Raw genomic sequence first — 27,887 nt, 5'->3', positions numbered from 1 at the left:
AATTGCAGATGCTAACAGGCTTTACAAATCTAAAGGCTCTGGCGACTGCTATATCAATCTTCGATCTAAATTGATAATAATATGAAAGCAACACAAAGTCGAACAGGCGAGACTTATCTCTGTTATGACAGTTTATTAGCCAATATCCTGAAAGAATAATCAAGGTAACCAAGGTTATAGCGGTAATCAAAAGAATGTAATCCAGGGACAAAGGCCAGACACGGAAAATAGACATACACAACAAAGAACACAAAGTAACTAAAATCATACATATAAAGTAACAAAAGCAAATGAGCAACTCGGACTCCACTAAAAACTGGGCGCATGGACCAGGTGCACAGGTAGGGTAAGCGTCTGCTTTTCTAGAAACACCCGCCGAGTTGCTCATAAAAAGTCAAGTCCAGGGTAGACGAAAGAGGTAAGGAAAACTATGACAAGTTGAATAAATCAGTTTTCATGGCGCAGGTGGATACACCATAACGATCCACAAGTTCATGATGACGACCATAAAACTTCTGTAGTGGTGACTTCAATCTTGTAGCAAAATAACCCTGTTCCAGAAGCCTATCTGTTAGAATTCTACCGGATACAAAAAGTCTGCGTAGTTTCGGCAAGCACTAGCATAACGTATGAGTTGTGATATGAACACTCCATACGCAGGTGCTGAGGGGATGTTGCCACAGATGAACGGAGTAGAAGTATACAGTGTTGAAAAATCATAGGTTTTAATGCTATTATATTCTGATAACAGTCTTGAACTGATTGTCTCCAACAGATCTTTCGAATTTTTCAGGATCCACATTGAACTAATACCACTACGGGAGTAACAGGTGTTCAAGTGTTGTGGTAGGACTGCAGACCCTCTTTGACAGCTGTGAGTATAGAAGTTAAGTTTTGAAAGAGGTTCGGTGGTACATTTTGCAGATCCAGCTATGAAACGTTGTTTGTATGGATTCTTGTGGAGTTTAGGAATCCAGTACATACACGGTAAATCACAATCATCGTCTTTGGTAGAGAGATCAAAAGAGGATAGTACAGAAAATTTGGTTTTCCACAATCTCTTCTTTGGATAGTGTGGTAGCAGTATAGGTCTTATCACTGCTATTATTTTCTACGTCTACATCTGATAATAAACATTGGATGTAAAACGTTTTGCAGACAAAAACAATGTTATTTTTTGGGGTTTTGTCTGCTGGTACGACAACATATTTTTCATTACTAGTAGAAAATGTTTTTGCTACATCGGGGTCTTTGATAACTGATGTAGCATTGGCAGACATTGACCTACAAAAAACTTTCATTCGTTTCAAAATTAAAGACTTCACGGCCTTTAACCACTCTGGCAGAATCAATGTCTTCATGTTCTCGTTTTATCCATTTTCTTGCGTAGTCCTCCACCACATCCATAAGAACTTTAAAGTTATAATTCCAATTTATGGAGCGTGGTTCACGGTACTAGGGACCTTTAGAAAGGATATCACGCAGAGATTCGTCTTCGGTGATGGTTAAATCTCCCGTAACGACGTGACCAGAAGAACCATATTTGAATGGGGAGTTTTGCAAGAACAGTCAGGTGGTTTAGCCTTGAAATCCTCAATCTCGAGGTTCTGCAATAGCCTTTTATAAACTATAATAGATAGAAAAAAAAAGCTTTCAACTGATGAAATGGTCCTTATGATAAGTCCTACAAAAGACTGCATTGGATCAAAGTTGTCGGACGATCCCTTGTTAGAATTATTGCCCTTGAAAGACGAAAAACGACTTTTTCAGTTTTCAACCTATATCTTAAAATTTTCATAACTTTTTCCTTATATAAGCAGTCGAAAAATATCTACGTCATCAATGCTTCAGGATAAATTTTAATAGCTTTTCAGTTGTTTTATAGATGTATTTGAATATGTTTGAGGTAAAAAAGACCATATTGGGAAAAATAATGTGCCACTCATTGCCCGATTCTTACACAGAATGGTACTTAACATATAAGAAGCATAACTATCAAAAATTAAAATAGATTAAATGCAATTAATACAAACTTAAATTACTACGATTTCGGTTGTACTATGAAATATAATACTATAATTTTTTTAAACCAACTCAACGACTGTGGTTACAGTACTCAACTTAAACATGTATGTAGTTTTTGTCAATTAGTGCAGTTAACATGCATATATGTTGAAGATTTTGTGTTTTGTGCCGATTGAAAACTTTTGAAAGTTTTTCCGTGTGAAAGTATCAAGTGCATGGAGTGAGGCACGGCATTAGTGATAAAATACTTTGGTGGTCGGGCCTTCCAGTGTTTACTTAGAGGTGTGTGCACATTTGTTGATCTCTCAAAGTATTTACTATTTTGTACGCATTTGTTACGTTTCACCATGTCTGTTCTTTTTTATAATGCCCTGAATCAAGCATTTTCTATTCTACATGAGAAGTTCCTTAATAACGGATAATTACCCTGATACATTTATCTGTTATGTTGGATAGCAGGTGTTGTTAAATAAAACTATTCTCCTACGTTTACCTGATATTGCCCATTTTCCCGGTATACATTGCCTGATTTACCCGCAATTCATCAGATTAAATTTCACTGTAGCCCATTCAAATGAAATTTTATGAATACTTACCCAAGCCAGGGGGTGCGACGGTGCAATGGCATCCCTCTTTTGATTTACACCTTAGCCTGTAAATAAAGAGAAATCATACCAGATTATAACTAAGTAAAATTGCTTATCAGTGATCAGTTAGCACCCCCATAGAAAATTTGGCTACAACCCTGTTACTAGTCTCACTTCCTAAGAGGACACAACTTTCTTCCTAGCGAGAAACGTGTTTTTATGTGACATTGCACCGCATTTACCACTTACAGATAAAATACACTTAACAAGACCAGTGCTCTAGGTCCCTCGCCTCGCAACCACAGTAAAATTTCATGGAATATTATTGTGGAAAGAGTAATCGAAGTAGATTTAGATGAAGTTAAGTCGATGTAACCTTGACCTTTGACCTACTGATCTCAATAGGAATTAGTGTCGTTCTTATCTCATGAGCCTTTAACTGCCCAGGTTTGGTGAAATTCCGTGAAGGCATTCAATAGTTCTGCACCGAAAACCATTTTTCGGCCCAAAAATTTTATTTCTTTAAGTCTGTGTGGCCTTTGACTTTTGACCTACTGACTCCTAAATTTAAATGTGTCTTCTGCACATCATATGCCTTCAACTGTCCAAGTTTGGTAAACTTTTATGAATGCATGCGTTCAAAAGTTATACTCCGGAAACTCCGGAAACTCCGGAAAACTAATTTTCAGCTCCAAAATTCTATTTTTAAGTCTGTGTGGCATTGACCTTTGACCTACTGATTCTGGAATATAAAGGTGTCTTCCTCAACCCATAAGCCTTCAACTGACCAAGTTTGGTGATATTCTATGAAGGCGTTCAAAAGTTACACTCCGGAAATTCCGGAATTGTAAGTTTCAAGTCTGTGTGACCTTGACCTTTGACTTACTGATCTCAAAATCTACAGGTGTCTTTCTTACCTCATAAGCCGTGTTTTGTCAAAGCTTGGCGAAGTTCTTTTAGGGCAATTTAAAAGTTACGCTCCGGAAACCACTTTCGGACGAACGGACTGATAGCCGAATTCTATACTCCTCCACTTTCGCGAAAGGCGGGGGACAAAAATAGTCCTTTTACGGTGGCTCATATTGGTTACGTGAAGTCGAGATAAGTGAACAAACACTTAGTAAGGGAACATTTTTATATGTAATATATGTTTATTAAGGTCAGTTTCAATCTGCTCTGCTGAAATATGTAAACCTCTTTGTAGTAGGATAGCTGGCGAAACATAACCTTTCTCCATCCTACGTAATATGTATTTAAAGACAGATATATGGTCACAGTATTGTAATGTCACATGACACCGACCTTCTCATGAGCGTCAGAAAATCAGAAAATTGATTTTATTTGAGTATGAACACAGTGTCAATCGGAACTCCTCAAGTCTTTCTAGTTACACCGAAGAAAAACCTCGGAGGCATTAAGGCTAGAAACCACTAATTCCACTTCCCATAGGCTTTTATGCAAATTTCACAATATTCAATGGCTTCTCTGGACTTTACCTTAACTTTAACCTGCAGAGGACTATACATCAGCATGATTTTACATATGTCAGTTCACAATCCTCAGAATGGCATGTGGGGTTAGCAGACTTGCAGTGCAGTACTGGTCACCGGAAGTGAAATGTCTATAAATAGCATGGGAAATCCCAGTGTTTTCACAAGATAGGGGTATATTTAGAAATCATTATGGAGATTAGGCTTCACATCACAAGAAGCAAAATGCACGTATAAAATGTACAGAAATGGTTTTCCTTTCAGAAACTGTTTAAATTTTTAAAATAAGATGAGAACTTTTTTTCACAGCACTGAGGAACAGGGGTAATTTCTGCGTAGAACTATTTTTGCGTATGTTCCAAATGCTCATTGGTTGAATTGGTGGTCTGGAACCTTAAGCGGAAGAATCTGTCCAGAATTTTGACCGATCCGACTCTAAAATTATAGTTTTACTGATTGAAATTCTTACCATTACTTTTTTTCCTACCTCCTCGCTTCGCGCAAAAATTCTGAACTAAGTTATTGTTCTTTATTTCTCGTCATATCTAACCAATTTTTAGCGCCATCTGGTGAATAGAACTATTTGAGTTGCGTGTGACTACAATTCCAGGGGCAAAAATAGGGCCTTACCGAAGCTCCACCTTTTTCAAGAAGAAATTCTCCTTCCGGCATCCGAGGTTATTAGTGTAGCGGAAATGGCCGAGTAGTTCCAATTGATATCAGTGTATGAATAAATGCACGGTTAAAATAGTTTTTGAATGTAATTGCAAGTTAAGTTTCCAACTTTTAGACATATTTCAAAATTTGTGAAAAAGGTGAAATAAAACAAATGTAAATTTATGTGAAGTTGGATACTGTTTAACTAATATCTCTGAAATTAATATTCAGTTTAAACATTAGAGAAAAAAATCTTTAAATTTTATTGGAAATGCAAATTCGGATTACAGTTTTATTTTACATCATTTAATCTTTGAAAATGACTGCATAAACTACTATTTCACAAGAAACAAAAGCCTCAAGTGCTTAACAGCGCTTTGAGTGGTTTTGGAATAAAATAAACATTTTTTTTTCAACTGTTAATTTTTCCCTATTTGTAGTTTAAATAATGGACTTATCTCTGTTGTATCAAGCCATTGATTCGCTGCTATGAAAGTCGCAGTTGCTATATAAAAGCGATTCTTGGATATCACTCCTACTACCTGCATGCTTTAGCCATGTTAGATGCTGGTTTTACAAAAATATGTCCACGGGGAACAATATTGATGAGATATTCCCAGTGCTGTATAATACTATTATTACTTCTGAAAATGATAAACAAAATGGTTTCTATCGTGAATCCTCGGTGTCCTTTACTAAAATTGTCAAGCTTACGACCTAGTATCTTGTTTAAATTCAGTATGCACTATTTCCTGCAAAACAAATGGATACATATGTAATCAAGAGATTAAAATAATCTGAAATGAGTTTTTGAATAACGGAAATTTTGTGTTTTTGAACTCAATGCAAAACAAAACCTTCCCTGTCCATTCAAAGAAGTACAATACAGCGCATTAGCAAAATAACGTACAGCTAACATGGACTTGAGGTCATGGGTTAGATCCATTAAATGGAGAAAAAATATACTAAAATGTTGTTTTAACTATTTCTAGCTTACCTGGCCGTAAGCCATGTGAGCTATTGCCACCACTTGGCGTCCGTCGTCATCGTCGTTAACAATTATTCAAACATCTTCTCTTCTAAAGCTGCTGTATGGATTTGGATGAAACTCAATGTGACTATTCCATAGCACAAAGTATATGCTTCTATTTTTGATCCGTTGAAAAACATGGCTGCCGTTACTAAAATTATAACATAGGGGTTCAGACAGCAGGTTTTCGCATATATCTCAAAACCGTTACGTTTAATTACATTCTGACAAGTGTAAACTGTTCAATATGATTAGAGCTACCTGTGTGCCAATTTTAGTGAACATTTTCAACTGATTTTTGAGTTATTGCCCTTTTTCGACGTTTTTGGCTATTTTTGATGTTATTATTTCGAAAATATTCTACTCTGAAACTACTTTTCAGAATCAAATGAAACTTTATAAGATTGTTTCTAGGGTATTTTGCATAAACTGAATGTTTTAAATTTTTAAAACGTCGAAAAACACATGGGCGCTGTTACTAAAGATAGAAAATAGGGGTCAAAGTTTTTGCATATAACTCAGAAACTGTTGAATAGCAAATTTATGGTGGACGGTAACAATATTCACCATCAGAATAAGGACCTACGCCGAAATTTTCAAAATGATTTGTCGCCCGATGTAGGAGTTATGGCCTCTGCAATAGATTTTTTTATGTTTTCACAACTTTTAAAATCTCTGAAACCATCCGACAAACTTTAATGAAAGTTGGCAGAATTGGTTTCTTAGGTATCTGGTACCACAATATGGCGGGAATTCCCAAAGCCTATAAATACCTGACCCAATCGCATCCTATTGGTTATTTGTGAAAGAATTGACCAATGTTGTAATCTTTGGACATTTCCCTTTCGAATATGATACCCAAATAAAACCGTCACTCGATCCCCATGTTATAAAAATAGACATACCGGCGGGGAGATACTGGAGTAGTTTAGTTGAATATAATTTTCGTTTATAAAGTAAATTATTATGCATTTTTATGTTTGTTTCTAATATTACAGGCGCGTAGCTGAGGCCAAATTGAAGTGTAGGCAAAATTACGGCAGGGGGTCTGGTGGTCCAGGGGGCAAAGCTCCCCCCCCCCGAAGCTCCACGGAGATAGCGTTTTAGAGCATCATTTATGCCTCTCCTGGATGTATTTTATCTAAAAAAAAAAAAAATTGGCAAAATTAAGTGCAGGCAAAAGCTTTCTTTACCTAACGGCAGCTACGCGCCTGGCCGAAGCAATTAAAACATAGCATTTTCTGTTTAATTCTGGCGAAACGTTTCTCGGCAGCGTCATATTCATTGCATTCGGATGGGTGATGGGACCCATTACAGTACACGCACTGTTTGGTTTTCTGTTTCCTAGGTGACGGCTTTTAATGGGACTGGGGTTCACTGACTTTTCTCTGACTCTTACCATGTTTAGACATCGCGCCTGTGACGAACGATACGGTGGGTGTATACTCTACGCCTGTGTAACTCTCGGCGGAATTCGATTCCTCGACATACATTTCTTTTGATATTGTTCGTAACGAGCGAATATCCCAACTCTTTCTTCCGCGTTCACGGTTCATGTATTTTCTCATTTCAATTGGAATTATCGGAATTAGTAGTGAACTGAAACTGTCTTGCGATTGGCCAAGTGATTTAAGCCTTCGAATACTCGATTCCATGCTATCGTAAAATGTGCGTAAACTGTGTGAGGTGAATGAGCATCATCCCAAGTCAGGGTTTTGAGTCCACTCAAACCCCTGACTTGGGAGGATGGAGAATGAGGGGCTGGGTAATTCTAACAAGTTTTGCATGTATGCATTAGGATGTGTTGCTCATCTCCGTAACGCTCTTTCAACAGACATGTCGCTAGTTTGCGCTAGGTAGGGTTAATCCTGATATACATTGTTCTTCAGAATGGCTCAGTTGTGATCATGAGTAACTAAACTTTTGTAAATTTGTAAGGGACGGGTTGGTGTGTATTGTGGTCTTGAATGAGTTCCAGAAAGATGTCCATGCCATAATATCTCCGTTAAATCTAGGCAATCACGTTTTGGTAGTCTATGGTAGAAACTGGGCGAGGTTGCGACGCTGGGTTGGGATGCGAGTTCAGTGTTCATATTTGATTCTTGGTTTGATCGGAATTCTGGTTAAGGACAGATAAAGAATAGGATGAGGAATGTGCTTGTTCACTCAGCAATCGTTGCGTTGAGTTTCCTTCTTTCAGTGATTCTTTGTACCTGCGAATAGTTTATGTCGTGTTGTACTTGAAATCCTTTGTATCAAGAATCTCCTGTTTCATGTTTTCGACCTCTGTAACATCTAAAATTTGATTGTCTGGAGTTTTTAATACCTCTCGTTTTGTCTTCAGTGAAGCTATGGCTGTGCGAATCTCCCGGGCGGAAAGTTCTTCAATCTTGTTAATCAAACGTGTGACAGTACTTCTGTGATCTCTACGGATGGCTTTATACTTCACCATTGGTCACGGCACCAATGTTTTGTACGGGGAATGCCGAGATATTACGCCGATGTATCAAATACGTTTATTCAAGATGGAGATGTTTTCTGCTTAGTAATGACGTTACATGAATACATACGTGACGTTACAATACTTATCAATCATGTTGATAATTGCGCTATGCGCGTTAGCGCCAAATTCATGATAATATCCAGGCGCGTAGCTGCCGTTAGGCAAAAAAGCTTTTGCCTGCACTCAATTTTGTCAATATAATAAAAATACATTCAGGAGAGGCATAAATGATGCTCTAAAACCCCCAGACCCCCTGTCGTAATTTTGCCTACACTTCAATTTGGCCTCAGCTACGCGCCTGATATCTTTACTTATATTATGCTGTGAATCGGGCTTTTCAGGGGATGTAACCGTGTTTGATCCTTTCCCGTGTTATTTCATTTTTGTGAGGAAACTCGCTGGATATTAAGTGTGCGATTTTACGGGACTCGGTGGACACACATCTTAGCGGGACCTTAAAATAGACAAGGTTCAACCAATACACATTTTATTTCCACATAGTCAAGTCAAATTCAAGTAATTTCTTAAATATACAAATACAAAATAAGACATTAATTTTAGCTTTTTCCTTTAACATTATTACAAACAAATCAAAATATACAAGTAGACAGAACTTTGAAGCAACGCTTTTGTGTTGCAAACATACCGCAAAGACCTATATTCAATATAATATTTTCAAACTTCAAATGTAAAATAAGGAAGCTTTATCTCAAAACTTGAAAGAAAAATACTTTAAACAAAAAACTAGTATAATCGAAATCAGTCACAATTGTACAAACCTTAAAATAGACAAGGTTCAACCTATACACATTTCATTTCCACATAGTCAAGCGAGGAATGTGAAATGTGTACGGCTTATAAAGGAACCTCATCAGACATGACACTTTTAATTCGGTTAGCTAAGAGCTACAATGTTTTCATTCATAAAATGTATGACAAATTTCCTGCAAAGAAGTACCCACGCTCGGGTGCGGGATAAGTAATCTTTTAATTGACTTGGGCGACTAAATAAACAAGAAACTTTTATCTGCCAAAGAATACGAATATAATAATTGTAAATAATAATAATTTATTTTATTATAGTATCACACATCAGATTCTGAACGTAATTCTATATACTGTACATGTAAAATAACAAAACAATATAAGTAAAAATAATCTGACATTCCGGCCAATATTGACCTATTTTATGCAAATCATGATTTCAATGTATATTCAGATAACAGTGCCCTGCTCTACGTCTAATCATATTAATAACTCGACTCAAATATGCCATATATACAAATTAACACAAATGACTTATTTACACCTTTAAATCCATAAAAATAATTTCTCTAAAAACACAATTTCGAATAAAACTTTAAGAAGTTAGCTCAATAATGAAAATGCGAAAATCAAAATAAAGACAAAACTTCCACTGAAAATGTTAGCTCTTTAAAAACGTATTTTAGGCAATTTTGCCCACTTTCACAGCTTTATGCTTAGTTAACATGGCATGGTTTGCCAGGTGAGCGATTCAGACTCTTGAAAAGCCTCTTGTTTACATTTTACTATTTATGGCCATACACTAAAAACAACACTTTGGTGTATGGTCATGGACAGTAAAATGTAAAAAATAGTTAAAACAGCATTTTAGTACAGTTTTTGTCCATTTAATGGATCTAACTCATGACCTAAAGTCCTTGTGTGTCAACTATGAGGTTTACAGTAAGGCATGGTGTAAAAATGAATACTTTTTAGTGAAGTCCGAGATGCTCATTTACTTTTGTTACTTTGTATGTATAATTCAGTTACTTTGTGTTCTTTGTTGTGTTTGTCTGTTTTCCATGTCTGGTCTTCGTCCCTGGATTACATTCTTTTAATTTCCGCTGGAATCTTGGTTTCCTTGATTACTCTTTCGAATATAGATAAATGTATCACATATATATTCAAACAAAAATCATGATCTACAAATGAAAACTAAAACGTTTCCATCCTCAGTTGTCCTTTTCCGAGAGTCGGAAGGGCTCCCAGACCCACGTAAGATATGTAATGCAACGCATTACGGTTTGTATTTTTGTCGAGGCAGAAGAAGGTATTTAAGGCTGGTGGTTGTCCAGGAGCAGCCTACAACGGGAAACACCCCCTCAATGTATACCATGATTTACTTTATCATTAGAGTCATCATAAGCGGGTGGCAGTTACACGTAGCACCAAGGTTACGAATACAGGGATGGAAGAACAGGCGAGCGTGCACCGTCACGCTATATGAGTGACAATTTCTATCATTTCAACATTGCAACTAGTGGCGGTGGCTGATAATTGGCGCTGTTGCAGAGTCCTACGACATATTATTTTGCCAATATCTGTATTGGTCACCGAGGTAGCTGTTCCATTGTCACCTGAAATTTATACAAATCAAAGTACTTCAACAAAGATATTATTTCATTTTGTGAGAAAAAGATAGAATATTTGGAGATTCACCAATGTTTGAAACTCGAGCAGTTGGAGGAAAGCGTCGAATTATATATTTTTTTATGTTTGTGTATGGCGCGGTATCAGGGTAAAATATATAAGCTTTCAAGCATATGCTTAATTCGATTTATGCATTTGTTAAAATCGAATTTTGCATATGCTGCATTATACATGCTATGCTTAATTACTTATGAATGGGCATAAATTGAATTTTGCACATGCTGAAATATTAAAGCATATCCTTAATTCGAATAAAGCATATGCTTTAATAATTTAGCATATACAGAATTCGAATTAAGCACATGCATACCCTGATACTGCGCGATATTTGTGTATATAATTAATTTTGTGTAAATATGTTTGAATTTGTTTGGTGATTGTAATTAATTGTTTATGGTGATAATCCAGATATATGGAGTTCTGGTTCTGGTTGCACCAGCATAAGATATCATAATCAAAGTACATGTCCGGATTGTGAAAACATGAAACAATGACTATGTAGACAACGGAATAAAATGCAGTTACAAAAATAAAACAGAAGGTAAGGAAAAATAACACTTGCAGTATGAACACCCATGAAAAACGGGTACTTACATTAGGTGCTCCGGAAGGGTAAGAATGTCTTGCTCCACCAGCGATACCTGTCATACTACAGGTGAGTTAAATCAGATAAGCGTCAAGTTCGGTCAGTAAGACATGAAATCTTGACTTGCATATGAAATATTAACTTGATGCAAATCGGCCTATCAAATTGTGGTGGCGACCAGGTATCAAGGCGGTCAGTGTACAAATCACATGCACGACAGTACTCAACTTTTTAATTGTGAAAAGTATAATCCATAGGCTGGACACTATCTTACATAGCTACTAATGGTAAGCAAATGGAAGTTTTTTAACTAGAAAGTCATACTCATCAGTTTCGATTTATAGATATGTGTTGTCTCTTTAATTGATTTATTGACGTTGTGATCGTCTGTGAAAATGAATGGGAGGTCAAGTCGTGAATTAAGAAATACTGACGACGTGCACGATGCACTAGTGTGGGACATTTTTTAAAATGAAGATCTAACCCTAATGTTGGAATAGTTGAAATCCATAATAGACCAGGTAATGTGACATATACGTGATAGAATTGGTTAGTCTCAGTCCAAAATGGATAGCCTTGTGCCAATAACTAACCATATATACGCAATAACTAAATACTTTACAATTAGTTAACGACTATAATATTTACTTCAATATAGCACTAAAATTGTTTATTTGAAGAGGACGAAGTCGACGTCCTTATAACGATAATAAACACGAATTTAAGATACAAAATTGGAAGCAACTTGGACCCGATTTCAGTTTGACAGGAAGTTACACTCCAGTGGAACTCAATTGGCACACATGTCGTCTCAAGTCTAGACACTGGGTCGATATCGCTAAGGCCACTCGTCCTCTTACAGGTTAAACCTGTCTCATATTATTGAGGGGGTGGACAGGGTGGGCATTTCATCCCCACTCCCCCCCGCCTAGACCACCGCCTCTATAATGATTATGCTTGCCTTAACAGTAGCGCCGACATAAAAAAAAAATGTAATTATTGGTAACTTTTGCTATCAACAATAACTATGCATATGCGGCAGGTGGGTGGATACATATATAGGCTTTGAAAGGTGGTCCAGATTTTTATTTGTTCTTTTTGCCCACATTTTTGTGAAGTTAAAATAATTTCCAAAAAGGGGTTCTAATTAACACATGGAACACTCTTGCATTTGGAACTGTGGGGTATGTAGGCACGACCCGACTCCCCTCTCACCACAGAATTTAAATGTGTACGATAACAGATGAAGAATCCTTGGTATTGCATATAATGGGCCCTTATTGCCCCGGGTGAGCTAATGAGCTTTGACTTGACCTACTTCGTTTTCTGGGAATACCGCCGGAATTTCCACTTATCCTTTTTACGGATAATAACGAGCAATGATCTCATTCTCGGCTATGTTCGTTTTATTAAGCCAATCTCAAAGACAAAAAGTTAATTCTTTGCAATAAACATCATAAGGAGCAAAAACTGCTCAGTTGCTTCATAAAAATATTATACTTGATGGTTACTGTTAAAATACTAATCAAAGTAAATAATCACAGATGATAGTTTCACTTACAAATTGTGCTGTTAAATATTCATTTGAAACATGCCAGCATAAGCACTTGTCGGCTTATTTTGCCGATTCTGAATGACCAATCAATGATCATCTTTCATCCGCTCGTTCGTCGTCGTCTTAAAATAGTGAATGACGTCTTGAACATTGGAAGTCCAGTTTGGCCCAAAATAGACAGTAGCCGCTAACATTTGCCAAAGAATCTGGCTAAGAGATGAGTGCTTCAAGAGGTAAGAGTTGGATGGAATAGATTTTCAAGAACATGGCCGTTTGTTTTTCGACTTTCCACATGAAAAATGAAGGTAAAGTCTTCAGTTATTGTGGTCGCCATATTTTCCTGGTCGTGGGCAATTGAAAACAAACTCAACTGAGGTTTACGTTGTAGCCCTTTTAGAATGTTGACAATGATTATTTTTCATCAATTCGTTTATTTTAAAATACATTTGTCGTTTAGAATGTACCAATTGATTCGACAAATTGATTATTTTCTTTTTTTACAGTGTTATATTAGTACTACTACTAGTATTTGTTAATGCAGGTACATATGTACTTCCAGTATTATTTTGAGTCTGACATGTCAATTGTTTTTGTTTCCATCATATGTTTGCATTTTTCATAGTTAATGCACACTTTGACCTTAAGCAAAAAAAAAATAAATAATAAAAATTGGCATAAATTGTAAAAATTTCTCCACACCCTTTTATGGCTTTATTTAGTAATTTTACAACGAGCTCCGCAAAAGGTTATTTTGTGTACTATCATAATTTCTTTTATGGTTCCCCAATATATTTACAAAAATAGGTTGCATCCCAGAAGAAATAAAAAGTGCCTGTCCTTGTGGGGAAAATTGTTTCCTTAAATCAAACAAATAAAAACATTCAATTTAAGATTTCGTTTCAGTTGAAATAATTTCATCTTTTCTAATAGTTTTGGAGTCTTTTCTATTTGTTTTGAAGTATTAAAAGAAGTGAATATGATGTGCTTTTTAAAAGTTCGTGAAAAACATGGATGTATGTACATGTATCTCTGCTGTTCCACAGTTGCTGTTATTAAGAACCTAACCCACCTCGGAAAATATATAACACCCATTGTATTATCCAAATTGAAGCATTGCTTTTCTAAGATGGGAAAGACAATCATTTTCTCTCTTTTTTGTTTTGAATTTGCAGCTGTCAGATGCGTCTTAATTTTGTTTACATCACATGATATGTGTTAAATATTCATACCATCTGTGGAGAACTGTAATATTTCCAGTATCAGTACAAATTAATCTGACCAGCTAAAACTTAAAAGGATGTTGCTAGAGATGCCCTTAAGGGTTAAAAATTGTAAAGTCTGTTGAAGTGCTGCAAAGTTATCGATCATTTTGATAGTGAGGGGAAAAGCAGGGGCTGGTCTGGTTTCCAAAATTCTGTTGCCAGAAAAATCGCCAGCTGCCATTTTTTTGTCAAAGGGTGCCAAAAACATGATAGTATTAAGTCTACTGATGAATTTTCCGAAAAGGGAGGATAGGGCTAGGATTTTGGAAAAACATTTTTTTTACTCATTCATTGAAAAAAAAAAATTCTTCAATTATTTTACAAGCAGATTTTCAAAAAGAAATATTGATTTTGTTTGCTGCTGAAATATAACTAAAAACATTGCACTTGTGAAATAAAAATCTCATCCAACCCTCACCCCTTTGTGCCAAAGGGGTTTTGAATGTTCTTTACTGTTTTTACCAGTCTTGCACAAATATATGGTAAAGCTCACACTGCTCGCTGATATAGGCAATGCCTACTCCATATTGAACGATAGACCTTTTCCTTTTAACTGCATATTAGCCCATGAGTATGTGTGACATAAATGTCTGTGGAGTATGGCTTAGCCCAAATTGAGATAGAATAACAGATTTTTCTTTTGGAAGTTTATATTGGGCATGCACAGACTATCCTGCAGTTAAGATGAAAAGGTCTAATATAATTGTTGCAGGATGGCCTACCATTGTTGTAATAGGTAGTGAGATTTAAATAGCCAGTTAATTGACTTGGCTAAAGGGTTAATTCTTAAGCTGAATCGGTTTGTTGCTGGCTTGTCACCTAGTAGTATAGGGTTCGATCCTCGGAGTACAATTTTGTTAGTCAAATCATGCTCTCCTGTTATATTTAGCACTCAACTTAAAAACTCATTGGGTTTGGATAGCTGTAGTAAGCTAGTTTAAGAGTTCTTCATGGAACTAAGACTCTGGAGGTGGGTGAAGTGTGTCAGGATGGCCTACCTGCATTATAGTAGATAGTGATATTTAAATAGCCAGCTAATTAACTTGGTTAAAAGATTAATTCTTCAGTTGAATCAGTTTGTTGCTGGCTTGTCATTGGCTTGTCATTGAGTGGTCTTGGGTTCAGAGTCAAATCATGCTCTCCTGTTACATAATGAACAAAAATATGGTACTCAAATAATTGAAAAAATATAAAAAAAACAACCATTTTTTAATTAGAACATCTAAACATTAGATAGTTTTTCAATATACTGTGAAATGCATTTTACCTGCCCTGCCTGTTTTATTTAATATTTTGCTCAACTGTATCAAAGCTCCATATGAACCATTATCATCACTTAGTAACCATTGTTGTCATTTTTGTGTTAAATCTTCAAAAATCTATGATTGTAACAGAATTTTGTCATAAGCATTCCTGGAATTTCTGCATTTAAGTTGTGTTGATTAAGTTGATTTCATTGATCAAGAAGAAGTCATAGCCATCATCCCTTTTCTGGAAACACTAAAGTTACAATTTAAACTTGTGCACTATATTTCCAGAATGTTGCTGCTTCTGACACTTCTTTAAAACCCATACATGTACAATGTATACTGGCAGAAACTTTTGTTGTTTTCCTCCCTAAGTTTCTAAAACAAAAGTTTATTATTGCTAGAAATGAACCAACTTAATGATTTGTGGTTATTCTCAAGATGTTACTGCTAAACAATCATTGTAAATTTAATTTCTTAGAAGTCACTTATTGTTCTTAAGGTCATTTGAAATAATATATAGAATAACAGGTACATGTAGTAAAACTTACTTATTATTATGCATATACATGTACAGCGTAAGTTTTTCTATCATCATCATTCTCATTTCCTTTATAATTAATTATACCAGTATAAATATACACATTAGATTACATGTAGCTGCATGTACAGAAAGTAATGTTTAATTATAGAGTTTAGTTTGGAAGAGCTAGGAAATCTTAGTAGTTTGGAGCTGCAGCAGTTAATTAATAGTGGAGAACTTGATGTATCACCATTACTGAACATAGAAAATCCAACACAGCTTACTCCATCAAACAATAGCATCATTCAAAACCAAGGTAAGGAAATTGTTGTTTACTATCACATACATACTTTAATTTTAATTGAATAGGCCCAGTCTGTATTTCCCATTTGTAAAGCCAAAAAGAATTTTTTTCCAGAAATTCCTGTTAGCTTAGACTCCCAGACTCTATCTTTTATTCCAACTTCAAAAAAAAAAAAAAAAAAAAATGTGATATGTCAGTGTTTGAACAGACAATTTTTTATAGCATTTTTTGTTGATTATAAAATGTCAAAAAGACAGACCTTTTTGGGTTAAAATCCACAAAAATCATAATTATTTTATTTAACATTTCTGGTTTGTAAAAAAAATGCAATTAGACTCAGTAAAAGCATGTATTGTTATGATTAAAAAAAAAGAATAAAAAGATGAAAATTCAACATCTTTTTATATAAAACAGTCAAAGGTGTCAAAATCTATTTTTTTTATTTGCATCATAAATTTTCGAAGATCTACCTTAACCAACACCTTCTGTAGTGGTCTAGGAATATGAGAGTGCTCATTTACAAGTTTCTTTCATTTCTTTCACATTTTTACTAGACTGTAAGTACATTTGTAAATATAGGGCAGTGGTTAAAGGCATGAACATTTTTTATTCATTATTATAGATACATCATTCAAATATTTTCAGCTTTTCTGCAGTCCTTTGGTCCTGGTCCAGACCAGAATCCTGGTCCATCAACATCTAGAGGTCCAATAAGAGCCACTGGAAGACCACAAACTACAGCTGATGGTATTTGGACAGAGATTGTAGAACAACCAAAACAAAGAGGCCTGAGATTTAGATATGAATGTGAAGGAAGATCAGCAGGCAGTATTCCAGGAGAGAAGAGCACCCAAGACAGAAAATCATTTCCTACAATTAAAGTAAGATGTGTCAAATTATCATAAACCTTCTTTGCTACATCAATTATACACACCAGGTTGTGATATATAATTGTTGGAATGCATTTATAACACATGGAAAGTACTCTTAACACAATTTATAGTGCTAAGAAAATATAGTAAAGGGAGATAATCTTTGACAAGTTATATTGAACATAATGGCAGGATATAAGGGATTGTAAGTCTTCATGCGATATGAACCACTCATAGACTAAATTATTGGGTAATATATTAGTTGGTGTTTTTAGGACATCATATTAGAATGTTCTTTACTATATGAAAGTTCTATGTTTAAGTTGCATCAATTTTGTAATAAATTCGAATTGTTACAAATTGTTTTTGGGTGTTATCAGATTACTATTATATTTTAGTTTAATGAAAGTTTTTTTCATCCTTCAGTCATGCAGTGTAAAAATCAAATTAGTGTTTTGTTAATGAATCAATTTTGACGTATTATGTATAGATTCACAACTACCAAGGAGTGGCTGTCATTGTTGTATCATGTGTAACTAAAGACCAGCCATATGAACCCCATCCTCATAACCTTGTTGGAAAGGATTGTAAACGAGGAGTATGTACATTGAAGGTCAAGGACACAAATGTTATAAGGTAAAAAAAAACCAATTAATTACACAGATTTAATTTATACAGTGAATTGAAATACTATTAGAAAAACTTGGCCCACATTGACGTCCAGAGGGTCAACAAAAACTGAGTTCTTCTGGTTATTTGATGTGCTGTGCCTGATTTTTACTGCATATTAATTTTGTTTATTTTGACCATTTATAAATAGGCCAATGAAATATATCAGGTCAAAGAGACTCAACAATTGAAAGGTGAATGTCTAATTCTACTTTTTTACAGTTACATTCATACTGTTAGAAACTTATGATTTATCAAAAGTTTGTTCCAAATCAAATTTTTGTATCAAGCTAAAATATATTGTCCAGATTTTTCACAACTGTTCTGTGATAGTGTCACTCTATGGAGCACTTTATTTTAAATTTTTTTTAACTATCCTATTCTGTTTTGTTCTCTTGACATAGTACATGTTTTATATGAGGTCAAGTTTAAGTTCTTAAGGCTTAATCAAAAGATACACCCAATTCTTCTGATAATAATGCTATTGTAATATATCTTCAATGCTAATGAAACAAGTACTTGCATGCCATGTCAGTATACTTATAACTTACATGTATAAAGACAACAGAGTTTTTGAGCATGTATAATTTTTTATAAAGAAAATATATAGCCATATTTCTAAGCCACAGCTTGTCAGATGATGGCTGGAAAGATTCATATATTTTAGGGGGAAGTCAATAAAAAACATTGTAAAGAATTTCTGTATGTTTTCAGCTTCCCTCATTTAGGCATACAGTGTGCAAAGAAAAAAGATGTCATGGACAATTTGAAGCAAAGAAAAGAAATTAATGTTGATCCATTTCAAAGTAAGTTGAAGACAAGAGAATTTGGTTTATTTAACTGAGCAGGATATATTTAACAATTTATGCAGTTTAGCAAACATTTTTTTCATATTTATATTTTTAGCACATATTCTCATTAATATTAAATTATATAGTATTTCTTTTTTTAAAGATTGAAGGAACATGGGCTTTAGCAAAAGTTCTTTACTTACAGTTTGAAATATCATTGACAGACTTGAAAGAGGTAATTCATTTGTAGGTAAAAAGTAAATTCAACTTTTTATGTCACATGTTTCTGGCAATATAAAAGGACTGAAAAAAGAAATAAATCATCCTTATCAAATGCATTCCTAATATTTATTGTGCATCATTTGCTTTTCTAGGTGGTTTTAAGCACATGAGTAAAGCTAATAATATTGACCTGAATGTGGTACGACTTTGCTTCCAAGTATTTCTGCCAGATGAAAATGGAAAAATTACCAGAATAGTTCCCCCAGTTGTATCACATCCTATACATGATAAAAGTAAGTAATTCAAAAAGGAAAAAAAACTGTATAATTCTACAAATTTTCCAAATCTTTTTACTTTATCAATAACAGTAACTTGCATATTCCACTATTTTTCCCCAGACCATATCTTTTAACATCTATTTTGATCTATATAAATTAAATTTGGAGTGAATTGTATAGTATTTTACTGCCAAAATGCCTGAGATTGCAGATCACATGTTTGATGCTTTGAAACTTATCTTGTCAAGTTCATTCAAGCTTATTTAATGCATAGTATCTTTTTCAAACTTTATATACTACTACAAAAAAATTTGCGGTTGTATAATGGTATGGCACTGTCGTCACCGTCTGCAGACACTTTGTTTTCATGCGATAATTTGAGTATTAGTTGGTTGATCTTTATAAAATATTTATGACATGGTGCCAAACCACAGAAGGAAGTTTGTATTGATTTTTGGGGTCATGGCCCGAACCATTTTAGAATTGGAGCCTAATAATGGGGGAAGTGTTTCATAGAATTTAATTCCAGTGAAAGGATAGGAATGTCTATGGTATTGTTCCACAATATTCTATACCGTAATGGTTCGGCTGGTAATGATTTTAACATTTTACAAATTGGGGGCCATAATGGAGGGCCAAAAGCAAGCATTTTCCTTAAATGTCCTGACAATAACTTCAATAATAGTGAATGATGTATTACAAGGTGCCATATGACAAAAAGGAAGACTAGGAATGACTTTTGTGGCTTGGGCCAACTAAACAAGTATTTTTTTCTAGTTTCTGGATAAAAACTTGTTAAACGAATGGATTACTTTGAAATTGTACCACAAGGTGTCATACCCCCAAATGATTGTTAGGATTGATTTAGGAACTATTTAGGAATAAAGAGCCAAAATGTGACCACTATGATTCTGGTTAAACTTGCATCCTGTGTCAGATATTTTATAAAAATCAAAATTCAAAGCTGTATCAAGTTTGAATGATGTGTCCATACTTGTCCCAACTGTTCAGGGTTCAACCTTTACGGTTAATAGTAAATCAAGCTTATGCATGCGAAGCATTTTATTGTGTCTTCTTTCTGGTATGATTATATAATGAATCAATAGATGTGACCATGCCATTTGTTATATGACAGAATATATGACAATTTTACTGCCATTCATGTGTGCTTTTTTCCCCCAAGTTTTTATTTGACATCCGAATCTTTGTAAATCTTAATTACTAATTTGGCAGCTGCAGCATGATTGGTTGTGTGGTGTTGGAATTTCGTCTTGGTTACACTTCAACTTCTTATTTTGTGGAGTTAAGGCTGAGAATAATTAGTGTTGCAAAAAATGGATTCTTTGTTGAAATGACACAAGACCTAGAGAGTTTATTGTAATGAAGTATTAAACATATTGTATGAACTACTGTTAACATATTAATTTTTGCTATTTTCGTGGTGGTCAGAAAACTGTGAAAATAGTACCAATGAAATTGATTTTTAACACTACCGGTATATAAGTAATCATTTTTTGAAATATTGAAAATTGATCCCAGCAAATATGTTCACTTGACAGAATCAGCAAAAGTAATACGCTTACAGTATACCATGATTGATACTCAATACTGTGTTATTTTTTCTAGAATCATTGAATGAGTTGGTGATTTGTCGAGTAGACAGATCCTCTGGGAGAGCTAAGGGTGGAGATGAAGTCTTTTTGTTGTGTGAGAAAATCAATAAAGGTGAGTTTTTGTCTTTTACTTTTTACAGAATGTAAGTGAATTTGTAAGCATGAAATAGATTATAATGGCATAACCGAATAATCAGATATATCGGGTCTAAGAGACTCAGTTGTTAAAACATCAGTTAAACACATGTTTAGGAAACAGAAGCGAAATTTTTAAATTGCTGACAAAATAATCCAATGACAACTTGTAATTTTATTTTTTGTTTCTAGATGATGTTAGAATTAGGTTTTACCAAGAAAATTCAGATGGTGATGTTGTATGGGAAGATTCTGGGGATTTCAGTGCCAATGATATTCATAGACAGGTAAATTTGTTGATTTTTGACTTAGTAGTAAAAATAAATTAACAAATATTGTCTAAAAAATTTGCAGTCATATATTAGTATGGTGCTATCGTAATCATCTGTAGACACTTGGTTTCCCTATGATAACTTAATTTGTGGTTGACCAATTGTTAGAAATTTTAATATGATATATAATTTGGAGTTTGTGACCCCTACCTTGTAGAATAAGGGGCCAAAAAGGGTAAAAATAGATGTTATATTAATACCAGTGTTCTAGCTAGGATTTGAATATAGAGGGGCGCAGGGAAGAGGGCACTTTAACACGTATCATGTTTTTTCAACCAAAAAGGAACATTGATCTTAGTTTTTTTAGAATTATGTATGCATTAAGTTAGAAATATCTTCCTTCATTTTTTTCTTTTCTTGTATGTTTGCATTCTTATTGCATACCTGCCGGGACAACTGAATAAGTTTTACTGCATTATTATATGCATGACACGGATATTGTATTAAAAGACCTATCTCAAATGACCAAGTGCTTTGTGAAAACATTTACATGTAAAATCATATATAGAATTGATTGGGCCATAAATGAATTACTGTAGCTCCCCTCCTTTAAAAAGTTTTGACACATATTCCACATTATCTGAATGATGTGTAGATGAATTTTACCATTGCTCTTGAAGATTAGTAGACTACATGGCTACAACAAGTGATTAAGGTCAAGTGATTCTTTACATATATGGCATACTATGAGGTGAAATGTTGCATGAAATGTAACAAATATTCAGTATTGCTCGAATTAAATATCAAAATCATATTTCATTAAGATGAATATTATTTCCAATAACTACTGCAATAATAACTTTAGGAAAATATCCTGTATTGTTGAAGATATAGAAAATTTTTAAAACGGAGGTAACTGTCATTTTGAATAAACAAACATGTACAATTTGCAATTGTTTACACCCGTGGTTCTACAAAACTTAGACCTGTAAACTTGAAAATATACTAAAAATGGAAGAAAGGAGATGGAAGATTCAAGAACTTGCCTTAAGAAAATTCTGGTTCAGGTCATAAAAATGCTATAAACAGCATTTCCTGTATTTGACAATTCAGTTTATTTTAACTTAGCCTGTCTCATTCCTCAAGTTTTTCAAATAAACAAATGGTTAACTGGGTGAGCGATTCAGGGTCTCTTGAGCCTCTAGTTTATTTTTGGTCTGATTTTGAAAATTCTTATTTGAATTTCAAATTTTGTGAATTATTGTGTCCAAACCAGTTGTTGTGTCCATAATGAATTGTAAATCCCTATGCTTAAGTGTGTCAAAAACTAATATTTTGTCCACACTTGTCCCAACTGTTCAGGGTTCTACCACAGAAGTTGTATCATGCTGCGCTCTGCCAGGCTTTTTATAAGTCAATATTTGAATTGAAAAGCCTTTTTTTTTCTGATCAAATGTGATTGTTACACAAACTTTTAGGAAGTAGTTTTATTAATTATGAATTTTAAAAGACTAGGAGCAGCATTGTCTGCAATATTTTGTTCTAAATGACTGTTTAAAAGATAAAGTATTTACTTTCAGTATGCAATAGTATTCAAAACTCCACCATATAAAGACCAGTTTATTACTCGTCCTGAACAAGTGAAGATGCAGCTACAACGACTTAATGATCCATCAGAGACAAGTGATCCTATCCCTTTTATTTACATGCCTGAGGATCCAGGTAAGTAAGAATGAGATAGTGGTTTGTTTTTAAGTAGACCACTAAGTAAAATTGTTTTTGTTCAGGGACATTAGCATGGAGATCAAGTCATCCACTGCAGAAATTAAATAAATAACTCTAGATTACTAAATGGTTGTAATTGTTTCATTTACAGAATTATTTACACTGCTTCACCAAAAGAAACTTTACAAAGCATTTGATGGTAAAGCAAATCTTAACAATAATTCTTTTTGTTTTTAGATCCAGACAGAATATTTGAAAAAAGAAAACGAAAAGCAGACCAGTTAAGGTCCCTAGGATTGTTGGACAGTAAGTTCTGTTTCTAAATGCTTTATCTGTTTAAAAATATGAGTATTTTTTTATACAGAAAAAATAGAAAATGTTAATGGAAAGTTAGATAAACAGGCTTGGAAACTCCTAGCATAGGAGAAAGTGGAGGACAATTTTTTATGATATTATTCTCTTTTGTTGCTTATTTGTAGATCCATCACCAGATGATATCAAACAAAGATTAAAAATCAAAGCAACCAAATCAAGAATCAAGCAAGAGAAAACTGAAAGTAAGTTCACAATTCTTTTTTATTATACTTATTGTATTCTTATTGATCACATATTGGAAGCCGTGTTGTCATTAAAACTATAATAATTTTATTGGTAGACCTTTTAAGTAGACAGGAGGTGCCCACATTAGTTATCAGTATCTTTCAAATAAAGTAAATTGAGCTTTACTACTAATTGTCTGTTACTGACCAAGAAAAAACTTTAAAACTGCTTTTTGAAAACCTAAAAACAAAACATCACTAATTAAAAAAAAAAAAACCACAATTTTCATTATTACTTGAATAACTTGTGGTTACCAAAGGTGACAGGGTCATGATGATCAAGGCTTTGGAAATTTTGGCATGTGGTCATTTTATCAAAGTATATATATTGTTTCAAGTGGGTTGTGGCTTCTGTGTTAAAGGGATTCAGTTGATAAATTGAAAATTACAAACTTGACTGATTCATAATACTTTACAGATGGTTTCGTTACCACTGAAAGATTGGGGGGGAAATGATGGTGTGTGTAAATTTTTTGTAAATCTTTTTTTTTTAAATATTATAAACATATGAAAATTCTCCAAACCCATTCAATTTATTTGTAATACACATTGGTGCTTGCTTTATGGAGGCAAGTGTACCATTAATATAATTATGCAATCAACTAATCAGTTATAGGTACAATAAGTTACAGTCACTGGTGGCTTCACATCGGCTAATATTGACACACTCCTGCCTATTAATTTCCAATAAACAACAACATGAATAACAACAAGGAGACAGGTAGACAGGATGTTAGTCACTTAAAAAACATGCAGACTGTTATTTATAAGAGTTGACATTTTGTGATGTCTGACATTGGAAAATTGTCATTGGTCAGTAGCAAAATTTGTTGGTCAATGATCTGCATTTTTGACACTTTCCGGGGCCTTGATCATGATGGGTGTTAATCCTCTGTGTGAAACCCCAACATAAAATATTAGGTTTAGTTTCCTATGGTCTCGAGACTAGATGCTAATGGGTTTTCAGCTCATCTGGCCAAAGGCCAGGTGAGCTATTGCCATCACTTGGCGTACGTTGTTGTCATTAACAATTTTTCTAAACTCTTCTCCTCTGACACTACTTGACCAATTGGAACCAAACTTTGTATGAATGTTCCTTGGGGTATCGTGCATAGAACTGATATGGGGATTTTTTATAAGTAAAAAAAACATGGCTGCCATTTCTTAAATAGAACATAGTGGTCAGACAGTTGTTTTCTCACATATATCTCCAAAACTGTTAGGTACAGCCAAATTCTGACATAGGGTAAAAGTGTACAGAATGATGAGATCTATCTGTGGTCAAATTTTCATTTTAACCTATTAAGCCATGTTTGAATTGTTGCCCTTTTTTGACATTTTTTTTTACTATTTTTAATGTTGTTTCTTTCAAAAATCTTCTCTGCTGACACTACTTGACCAATTGGAGTTATTGCCCTTGAAAGGGGAAAAATGAGGTTTTTTTTACAGTTTTCAGCCAATATCTTGAAAACTATGATAAATTGAAAGAAACTTTCAATTAGTGAAAAGATCCTTATGATAAGTCCTACCAAAGTCTTCTTGAGTCAATATTGTTGGACAACTTGTTAAATTTATTAAATTCAACCAGGTGAGCGATTCAGGCTCCTGGAAGCCTCTTGTGTTGGTCCACCCTCCTTTTAAAAATGTCGGCATCCACCACTGCTTACTCATATTTTTTAATGTTATTGTAGCACCAACAGTTGTAGATGAAATGCCTTTCATGAATCCTGTAGTAGCATCAACCCAGTTCACACCAACTACCTCTTCCGTCCGTACTACAGATAACACAGGCATTGGAAATATGACAATTAATGTGGATAACTTGAAAGCTCAGCTTGCTAGTTTACCTGAAAACATTCAGAATCAATTACTACAGCGTCTTGCCATGCAAAAATTACAGCAAGATATGCAAATGGCTCAAACAAGTAATCCTGGTTTTGACATGGCAGCAGCTTCAACAAGTTTACCAAACAATGCTGGTTTGTTAAGTGATATATCAATGGTACAACCTGGAAACCCAGAACAAAATACCATGAACATGATACAACAGTATCTTGGTGACCAAGGGACTAGTGTTTCATTTGAAAGTTTAGAGGCCTTGTCAGGAAATATAATGAATGTGGAGTTTGATCCAAACATTGGGGCTATGGAGAGTGTGATAAGTGATGAAAAGCAAATGGATGAAGCAAATATGGCTATTCATGCTATGAACCAATCCTGAAGCAATTATCCATTTCATATCTGGTGCTTTAGTCCCAGTTAACTAGCAAAAGAGTTTGTTCCTTGTGTAGAGGCATTTTTGTTGGTTGCAAATGGTATTTAATGTGAAATATTCGGTAATTTGCAAGTTTGTAGTTGGAAATGGACTTAACAGAAAGGAAGCAGAAGTGAGAAGATATAAGCATTTTGTGACACCTGCTTGTGCTATTCAATCTTACAGAAAATGGCAGCTTTGTTTAATGTGAACTTTTGTTTGTTTTGTTTTGTTAGATATGTTGTAAGTATTGTTGAATCTCTTTTATGTTGCTGCTGATTTTAATATATTATGCTTTTATTAACAATGTGTCTTCTACAATGTTAGTTGTAAAATTGTTATAAAATTGGTTGTAAAAATGGGATTGGAACTTAAATCAAAAGGATACTGATACCAACTACTTAAAGAATAAAGTTTCGAAAAAATAAGTATTAATCTTTTTAGGTTGCATTATGAGATTTAAGGCAGTGAATGGTAGAGATGATTTTTTTTTTGTTTCTTATGACATTCCATTGAAGTTATTGTATTGACTTTTGAAGATGATTCTTCTACTCTCTGTAAAATTACATCTTATGACAATTTTCAATTGGAAGAATAACTGAACCTGCAATTTAAAATGTTTTAGTTCATTTAAAAAACTGAGGTTTTATTTGTCATGCTGATAACAAATTTTGTCTCATATAGGTGACTTAACTTGGAAAAAAACCTTGGGGTATCCCAGTTTAAAGCTACTACACCCACACAAAGTAAACCAATTCTATATTTAGAACAAGGAAGTTGGTGGTTGTTGACTTCCTGGAAGTGATTGAAATATATATGGAATTACACATTCCTTTAGCTATTTTTAGTTTATCTTTATTATGCGATTCTATGCAGATGAAGCCAGAAGGTTATTACAAGTGCTATTAGATGATTTCTTATTTCTTGGGATGCAAGCTCTTTTTGTTATATTGATTTTAATTTAAATAATGTTGTAAATATTTTTTGATACACAAACAAAATTCATGCTACAATCTGATCATGTCATTTATCATATATCAATATATATATATATCATTAAAAAAGTAACAAGTAATTGTCTTTTTTTTCCCCTGTATCACAAACAGTGAAAACATTGAAGTATAATAGTTGCTTTACTCTATTCCTCTGTCATGTTTAGGGGTAACTACTTGTAATCTGTCACTCAAGAAAGTATATACATATTGAAGATGTGCACCTAATATAATGGAGAAATTTCACATTTTCCCCAAGCAATGAACTAAGCTATGGATATTTTTACCCACACTATAGTTTTTATACAACCACCAAAAAAATTGTGGTCTTTTAATGGTATCATACTGTCATCTTTCTTCATGGCCATTTCATGTCCAGACAAAAACTTGAGTATTAATAACTAGATCTTTATGAAATTGTACCACAAGGTGCCATACCACAAAAGGAAGCCTTGAATTGTTTTTTGGGGGCTGTGACATGAGACCGGGGTCATAGTCGAGCATTTCATTCTGTCAACAATACCGGTTATATCTGAAATATAAATGAATAAGATCTCTTTGGAATTCTACCACAAGGTGCAGTACCCACAAAAGAAGGATATGATTGGATCATTCATGATTCTTGTCAAGGTAAATAGCAATCAAAATACAGTGCTTTATCAAGCTTGAAGGTGTGTCCAAGGTTCAACCTCTTCAGTTGTATCAAGCACTTTATTTAACTTGCTCAGTGTTCATGCTTATACATGTGTTGAAATATGTGCTGTCAAATATATGAGGATGAGAAAGTTTTGGGTATAAACTGCAGGGAGGTCTTCGTTTTAATTGACTGCTCATAGTAAGTTTACAGTTACTTCTTGAACCCACAGGAAATTTAATCTGTTAACTAATGCTCTACTAGAATTCATATTTAATATTGTGGTTCAGGGTCTTCATAGACACCTGGTTTTATTATAAAAACTTCAGTACTTGTAGATCTATATCAAATTTTTGATCTGATGATACTTTTAACACAAGATACCTAACCACAAGATTGATATTGATGTTAGAGTTGTGCTGACTACTGTCAACAAATACTATTAGTTTACTCAAACAAAATAATGTTTTATGTCTGGACAAACTTATTTAGGGTTTGTAATAGAAGGTAGGACAAAAAGCTGAAATAAAATTTGTTTAAATTAGGTAGGAAAAGTAGTCACATTTTATGTAAAAGAAGTAGTAAGTGTTGACAGAATATTGATTGAT

The 27,887-nt window shown here is 34.1% G+C and overlaps 1 protein-coding gene and 1 long non-coding RNA gene across 4 annotated transcripts; one reads left to right on the top strand and one right to left on the bottom strand.

Moving 5' to 3' along the window:
- Positions 1-347: 347 nt before the first annotated feature.
- On the bottom strand, positions 348-12,693 carry LOC148623806 (uncharacterized). Of its 2 annotated transcripts, XR_015919507.1 has the most exons (6): positions 12,651-12,693; positions 9,072-10,673; positions 5,757-5,940; positions 5,302-5,511; positions 2,622-2,677; positions 348-1,627 (listed from the first exon to the last, which is right to left on the bottom strand). It is a non-coding gene; the product is annotated as an uncharacterized LOC148623806 (long non-coding RNA). The 2 variants fall into 2 exon arrangements; XR_015919508.1 differs by lacking the exons at positions 9,072-10,673; positions 12,651-12,693 and adding an exon at positions 7,189-8,319 and having other exon boundaries at positions 2,622-5,511.
- Positions 12,694-12,971: 278 nt separating this feature from the next.
- LOC148623805 (putative transcription factor p65 homolog) lies at positions 12,972-26,728 on the top strand. Of its 2 annotated transcripts, none has more exons than XM_088565925.1 (12): positions 12,972-13,120; positions 16,089-16,235; positions 16,869-17,104; positions 17,586-17,731; positions 18,479-18,570; positions 18,930-19,070; positions 20,682-20,780; positions 20,996-21,090; positions 22,656-22,797; positions 23,038-23,106; positions 23,280-23,357; positions 25,091-26,728. In XM_088565925.1, the coding sequence occupies exons 1-12, from the start codon at positions 13,105-13,107 to the stop codon at positions 25,618-25,620; spliced, it is 1,791 nt and encodes a 596-aa protein (XP_088422051.1). In that variant the 5' UTR covers positions 12,972-13,104; the 3' UTR covers positions 25,621-26,728. The 2 variants fall into 2 exon arrangements, with proteins under 2 accessions (XP_088422051.1, XP_088422049.1); XM_088565923.1 differs by having other exon boundaries at positions 13,054-13,192.
- The last annotated feature ends 1,159 nt before the right edge of the window (positions 26,729-27,887 follow it).

This window comes from Perna viridis, chromosome 2 (genome assembly GCF_037379345.1).
Source record: "Perna viridis isolate PV_CMFRI_1.1 ecotype Kerala chromosome 2, ASM3737934v1, whole genome shotgun sequence".
NCBI lineage: Eukaryota > Metazoa > Mollusca > Bivalvia > Mytilida > Mytilidae > Perna > Perna viridis.
Note: the sequence above shows the minus strand (reverse complement) of the source record. Positions and strands in the feature narration are given on the sequence as shown.

Coding starts and splice junctions, on each gene's coding strand:
- LOC148623805 (XM_088565923.1), top strand. CDS start 13,153: ATGGCCGTTTGTTTTTCGACTTTCCACATGAAAAATGAAG. Junction 13,193..16,088: donor TTTCCACATGAAAAATGAAG/GTAAAGTCTTCA, acceptor GTTTAATTATAG/AGTTTAGTTTGGAAGAGCTA. Junction 23,358..25,090: donor CAAGCAAGAGAAAACTGAAA/GTAAGTTCACAA, acceptor ATGTTATTGTAG/CACCAACAGTTGTAGATGAA.